The following is a 6,785-nucleotide window of genomic DNA, read 5'->3' on the forward strand; positions in this document are numbered from 1 at the left end:
CCAGTCCAGCTGTTGCGCTGCATCAAGGATCATGCGGTGAAGGGGCATTCTATTGAGCACTAGGTGGATGGATCGATGGGAGATCCCGGGCTTGGTAAGCCAAGGGGTGCTGATCGGAGCCAACGGTCGGTTCCAGTGCAGGGGTTGCAGTGTCGGTTCCGACGTGGTCTGCGGTGGCGCAGGGGAGATCAGTGCAGCCGGAAATGTCCTATTTCCAACCTTAGTGTGGAGGAGTTGGCGGACCTGGAACGGTGGTTCTCTCAGGTGGTAGTGGTTCCATTGGAGCGACTGGAGCAGGCCCGGACGGAGTGGGAGGGAAGGGTCGTCATCGTGAGGAGTCTAGGGCGGCATGTCCTAGCAGAGTTGGTTGCACGAGATCTTCAAACCCGGAACAAGTTAAAGGCTCCGATTGAAGCTTTCCCAATGGCAAACGGGCTCATGACCCTTCGGTTCGGCTCGGAGGATGATCGGGAGGTTACGATGGGGGTTGGCCCGTGGTTGGTGGCGGGCCAGCTTTTGGCAATGGAGAAGTGGCTGCCCGATTTCAACCCGGGCACCCACATTGTCAGTCGGACGGTGGTCTGGGTCCGGCTGCCTAAGCTCCCTATGGAGTACTGGGATAAGACGACTATAATGTCGATACTTGCAGAGGCAGGGCAACCACTAAATTTTAATGGCTCTACTAGTGAACGCCGGTGCATCGGCTATGCCCAGACGAAGGTGGAGATCAATGTCCTCCTCCCTTTGGTACCCGGTGCCTTTGTCTTAGGGGGGAAGAAGAAGTTCTGGCAGGTCTTCGTCTACAAAGACCTGCTGGGGCTATGCTTTCGGTGTGCTCGGTTGGGGCATCAAGACGGAGAGTGCCCGCTTCACCGGGAGAAGGGCCGCGCGGCTGCCACAATGACTGTCTAGGGAGACAATGGTACGAAGGGGGGTTCGTCAGTGGAGCTAGGTGTTGGGGCGCAAGGTGGCTTCGGCCCCTGGATGCTCACGTCCCGGGCTCGATGGCAGAGGGGCAGAGCTGTTAAATGGGGTGCAGGGAGGAAGAAGATGATTGAGCCTGCTTCCGAGTCAACCCAAGAGGCGAGTCAGAAGGAAGCGGAGCCAAACCCGGTAGCTGCCGGTCCGAGCTTTCCTATATCTTCGCCGGACATTGCGGGCTGGCAGAAGCCCAAGAAGATTGCCCGGCGAAGAATGGAGGGGAAGGCAGTTCTAGGTTGCCCACGAAGAAGACGACGAGTTAGTCAGACAGGTTGGCCCCGAGTCAGAATCGACCTGTGGGCTCCCAAGGCCGGGCGTCAACTCGAGGCCCAAGCCCATCAAGGGCCCCAGCATGGGCCAGCGCCCAAGCCCAGCCAGTGTTGCGCCATTTGAGGCCGGGCCGTCTAATCGAAGCCGGCCCAGACCCACGGGCGAACGGCGGATCCAGCCCAAGTCGGCAAACTTGGCGGACCTGGCCCGCTGAAAAGGGCCAGAAGTCCAACGAAACACTGGAAGAGGAAGGAGCCGTTGGATGCCCGCCCGCCAGCAACCTCCTCAGGGCCAGTGGGGAGGGTCCCGGCAATACCCGGTGAATGGCGCCGCTTCCGGAGCCGAAGTCTATCGCCAGCCATCATGGAGGGTGCATGTACCCGGGGAGCAGACGAACGAGGCGGTGCGGGAGATGGAGAACGCCAACGAGTCTCGGCGGATCCGGCAGTTCAGCGGGGACGACGCACTTGCGAAGAGTTGACCGTGTCAGGCTCATCGACGGCAGCGGCGAACGGCCATGGCGGTGCTCCGGCGGTGATTTCTACAGCTTGTGGTCTGGGCACGACCAAGGGGGTAGCGAGAAGGAGGCAGACGACCAAAATCCTGGATGTCAACCGACTCCCAGGGCAGGGGGAACCGGGATCTATCCACGTCTGTACAGACCGAGAGGGACAACTGGAACATCTGGGGCCTGTGGCATGGGGTGGACCGGCACGCTCCCTGGGGTCTACAATGTTCAGTGGACAGGCATGCCCTCAAGGTCTTGCTGTGGCACGGGATGCAGTGAACAGTGGGGAGACTCCCAATGAGCCGGCTCATGAAGAGGTTGTGAATCAAATGAAGGAAATCATGGCACGGCAGGGGAAGGGGATGGAAGTGAATCCAACTACTGGAGGTGGGTCACGGGACGAGACTACGACCCAGCCGGCAACCCCACAACCTTCTCAATGAAAGTTCTACTTTGGAATTGCCAAGGGCGGGGAAACTGTCCTTTAGGTCGGCTTTTCGAAGGTTGGTTAGCCTGCATGACCCTGATATTTGTATTCTGTTTGAAACGAGGTTGTTGGGAGCTAGTTTGGAGTGGCCAGGCGGGCTATTCCGAGATCATGGGGGACATATGCGGTGGAGTCATAGGGTTTGTTCGGAGGCATTATGGTCATGCAAAGGTTGGGATCGTGCATCATCGATGTGTTTCACAGATGCAGTTAGGTGGCTTTCGTAATTTCAGAGGATAGTGGGGCTCCATGGGTGCTATTGGTTGTCTATGCGAGCATAGAGTACAGAAAGAGGAGGGTGTTATGGGAGGAGGCCACCTCCCGTTTTCAACTAGGGCATCCGGTATTGATTGCGGGGGACTTCAAATGTATCGATGGTCCGGAGGAGAAGTGTGGTGGAAAGCCTTTCACCAACAAAATTGAGGTTAGAGAATTTCATGACTTTATTCAGTCCAATGGGCTAGCTGACCTCGGTTTTACCAGCCTGAGGTTTACCTGGTGCAATAATCGACTAGGGTGGGGCCGGCGGGCACGAGTCTGGCAGCAGATCGATCGTGTCTTCGCCTCGACTAGGTGGATTCGAAAGTTTCCAGATTATTGGGTGCGACACTTGCCCAAGATTGCCTCAAACCATAGCCCTGTACTAATGAGTACCTCGCACTCCTTTTAGTCTCATAGCCCATTTCATTTTGAGAAGGTTTGGCTATCCTACCCGCGGTCGTGGGAAGTGGTGAGAGAGGCTTGACGCTCGCCAGTTCGAGGGAATATAATGTACAGGGTGACTTGAAAGTTGAAGTTGACCAGACGCCGACTGATTAGGTGGAACAAGGAGGAGGTGGGGGATCTATTCAGGAGAATAGAGGAAGTAGAAGCATCCATTACCAGACTATAGGCCATTGAGCATAAAGATTGGGGATTAGCTGAGGGTGACCAGGGTGAGCTCAGAGGGCTACTGGCTATGCATCATTCTCTACTGAGTCAGTAGGAGGTGTTCTGGAGGCAGAAGTCAAGAGTTCAGTGGATCAGAGAGGGTGATCGAAATATGAAGTTTTTCACCAGTTGACCATCATCCGGAGACAGCAGAACATGATCCGCAGGATACGGAACAGTAGTGGACAGGTATCAGAGGACATGGATGTTGTGAGGAGGGTTATGGAGAAGTTCTTTCGTGCTAGATGGATCGAGTCAGGGAGCATGAGTGGCAGTACATGGGGGTCGGCCCCTGAGAAGCACGTATCCAGGGATGAGAATGATGCCTTGATCAGACCAGTGTCAGATACAAAGATTCAGGAAGCTCTCTGGTTCTTGGGTGAGGACAAAGCCCCGGGGCCAGATGGCTTTCCCCCACTTTTTTTCAGGAGGTATTGGCACATTGTCAGACAGGAGGTGCTAGTGGCGATTCAGCAGTTCTTTGTATTTGTGTCGATGCTTGAGGAGTGGAGGCGGATCTTCATCACATTGATCCCGAAGAGACAAGACCCGGTGGAGCCGAGCCACTACGGACTGATCAGCTTAGGTACTACATTGTATAAGGTGATGGCAAAGGTATTGGTTCAGAGAGTGAGAGACATCCTACCTAGGATTATATGTCCTGAGCAGGGAGCCTTTATTGGAGGACGGTCTATTTCTGATAATATCCTCATTGCCCATGAGTTCATGACTGACCTGCAGAGGGCACCTTGGTGTAGGAGTCTGATGGGGGTCAAACTAGATATGGAGCTGGCTTACGACGGGATGAGGTGGGATTTTGTGCCTTGGAGTTGATTGGTTTTCACCCTCAGTGGATTAGGTGGATCCAGGGTTGCATTTTGTCCCCATCCTTTGCCCTCATAATTAATGGTTCCCTGTCGAGCTTTTTTGAGTCTTCCGTGGGTCTGAGGCAGGGTTGTCCTCTTTCTTTACTATTGTTCATCATATGTTCAGACTCTCTGTCGTGGGCACTTCGACATGCATCTCTGACTCAGGAGGTAGAGGCCTATAGACCGGCGACAGGAGCGGCCCACATTTCATATATGCTCTTTAGGAATGATTGTTTACTTCTGGCACGCGCGACATGGAGATCAGCACAGTTTATCAGGAGGATTCTAGAGTGCTACTGTGGTGCGTTAGGTCAGCTGGTCAACCTGACGAAGTCGACCATTTGCTTTAGCCTGAAGACTGACCAGAGGGCGAAGGCCTCCATTCTGAGCAGTCTGGGGATTGGTGAGCAATAGGAAATGCTTAGATACCTCGGGGTTCCGATTACGAGGGAGGCGACTGCAGAGGGGAGAGTGCACATCTATGGAGGCGGGCATCAGGCGCAGGTTGGAGAGTTGGCAGGCTAGCGCCTTGTCAATGATGGGCAGGGTTACCCTTGTGAGGTCAGTGTTGAGCTCTATCCCAGTTTACTTGATAACTAACACACTGGTACCTAGTGCTGTGCTTCGTGATTTGGAGAGGATGTTCAGGAGTTTTATTTGGGGGAGGCATCGGGACAAAGGGGTCGTCCACCTTCTGGCATGAGAGGCTGTGTGTCAGCCGACTAGTCGGGGTGAATTGGGGATCCTCTCTCTACTGGAGCGCAGGGAGACATTGGCCACCAGGTTGGCAGTCAGGTTTTTTCTGGAGTCGCGGAGCCTCTGGGTCTCCTTATTGCGGGCGAAGTATGGGGACCCAGTTACCCCGGATGCCTTCCGAGTAGGTCGGGCTTCCTCGTTTATCTTGAGGAAGATTTGTGCTCATGCCCCGAGGGTACTCCCGGCGATCAGATGAAGGTTGGGGATGGGCGGGCTATCAACATTATAAAGGATAAGTGGCTGGCGGAGGATACCCTGCAGGGCTGGCCTACCTTGATTGACCATGGATGGTTAGAGGGTCGCACAGTCAGTGACCTGTTTGTTCGGGAGGAGCGGAGGTGGGATGAGAATCTTGTTAGGAGAGTCTTTGGTGAGCAGCTTGTAGAGCGAGTCCTATCAGTGTCGATCCCAGTGGAGGAGGTGGAGGATAGGAGGGTATGGAGGCTGACTGGTTGGACGATAGTAGGTGCTCGAGATATGCTGAGGATGAGTGGGGCATTGGTGGCTCGGCAGATGGAGGGCGGCTGGATTTGGAGGCTACGTGTTCATCCTCGCGTTGCACTTTTTTTTGTGGAAGGTAGCCTAGGGTTTCCTACCCACGAGGAATGTTCTAGCGCGGCGGGGAGTGAGGATTTCTTCAGCATGTGGAGATTGTTCGGAGGTGGAGGAGACCATATACTATGTGCTGATCGAGTGCCCACGGGCCAGTCATATATGGACGAGTGCAGGGGTTCATTTTGTCCAGAGGCAGAGGTGGTCGTCCATTGAAGAGTTCCTGCTCTTTTTAGAGGAGTCGGTATCAGGTCCCGGATTGGAGGAGAGAAGCTCTCGGGCGGCCTATCTGGCCTACCACTCATGGTTGGACAGGAATGCCCGGGTCTTTGAGAGCAGCAGTACGCCCCGGAGAGTGGTGGCAATCAGAGCTTTATTGCATGCTATAGAGTTCACCAGTGCTGCTGAGATTTTACCTTCTGGTCTGGCCAAGGAGATATGAGGCCCTCTTCCTGCTCTTGTAGCGTCCAGGTATGTGTGCGTATCTTGGGTGCCCCCACCCCCTAGCTTCCTGAAGGTGAATTTTGATGGCTGTGTGGCGAACGATGGGAGATGTGAAGGTGCAGGTTTTGTCATCAGAGATCATGAGTCCAAACTAGTGGCGGCAGACGGTCAGCGGATATTCAATGCCTCGGTGGTGTGTTATGAGATTAAAGCGGCCTGGGAGGGCATCTCTTTTGCCCGTCGGATTTTGGGTGCAGATCGGCTTATTCTCGAGAGCGACTCGGCCATGGTGATCGACTGGATCCGGAGTCAGAGTCGTGCGGAAGAAGGTAGGCCACTTCTCGATATTCGTAGACTGCTGCAGGTGTGTATTGCCCATCACACCACACATAGTTATAGAGAAGCGAATGGAGCCGCTGATGGGTTGCCTTTTATGTGGCCCACCACTCTGGTGGCTTTGTGTGGATGGAGGATGACAAATTGCCAGCTTCTTTTTCTGTCTTATTGTTTTCTAATTTTCTTGGTCATGTCCATACATGTAGGATGTGAACCGCCGTTGCACCAAAAAAAAAAAGAAAAGAAGAGAGTATTATTGTATATAGATGCAATAAGTGTGGGGGAACCAAAAGATTGCTGCAGACCGGAGCCGAATCAACTGCGCTTAACCGATTGACCATGCAGGAACTACAAGATATCACCGACAAGCAGGCCACCTACGAGTTGGTAGATTCAAGTCCTTTTTCTTTTTTTTTTTTTCCAGTTAACCTTCCATCAGTGACAAGGCTTCCAATATTCAATCAAGTTCCTGGAACAAGCACCAAAAATAACACGCAGGACAACAATTTGCAGTCAAGCGATACAGAAGATTGAAATGATCTTGCATGCCCATTTTGTTCATCTGCGATCGCATCCATGCACACACACACACACACAGAGAGAGAGAGAGAGAGAGAGAGAGAGAGAAGAACGTGGCCAACTTTTCCACAAA

General features: G+C 53.6%; 1 protein-coding gene across 1 annotated transcript; it reads left to right on the top strand.

Annotated features, from left to right (window-relative positions):
• The first annotated feature begins 75 nt into the window (after positions 1-75).
• On the top strand, positions 76-912 carry LOC103722817 (uncharacterized). Its single transcript, XM_008813508.4, has one exon. It carries the CDS (start codon positions 76-78, stop codon positions 910-912), a length of 837 nt encoding a protein of 278 aa, XP_008811730.4.
• Positions 913-6,785: the final 5,873 nt, after the last annotated feature.

This window comes from Phoenix dactylifera, chromosome 18 (assembly GCF_051530095.1).
Source record: "Phoenix dactylifera cultivar Ajwa chromosome 18, Ajwa_hap1_PhDact_Kaust_v1.1, whole genome shotgun sequence".
In the NCBI taxonomy this organism is placed as follows: Eukaryota; Viridiplantae; Streptophyta; class Magnoliopsida; order Arecales; family Arecaceae; genus Phoenix; species Phoenix dactylifera.

What these genes read in the sequence shown, in the direction of transcription:
- LOC103722817 (XM_008813508.4), top strand. Translation starts at nt 76, where the DNA reads ATGGGAGATCCCGGGCTTGGTAAGCCAAGGGGTGCTGATCGGAGCCAA.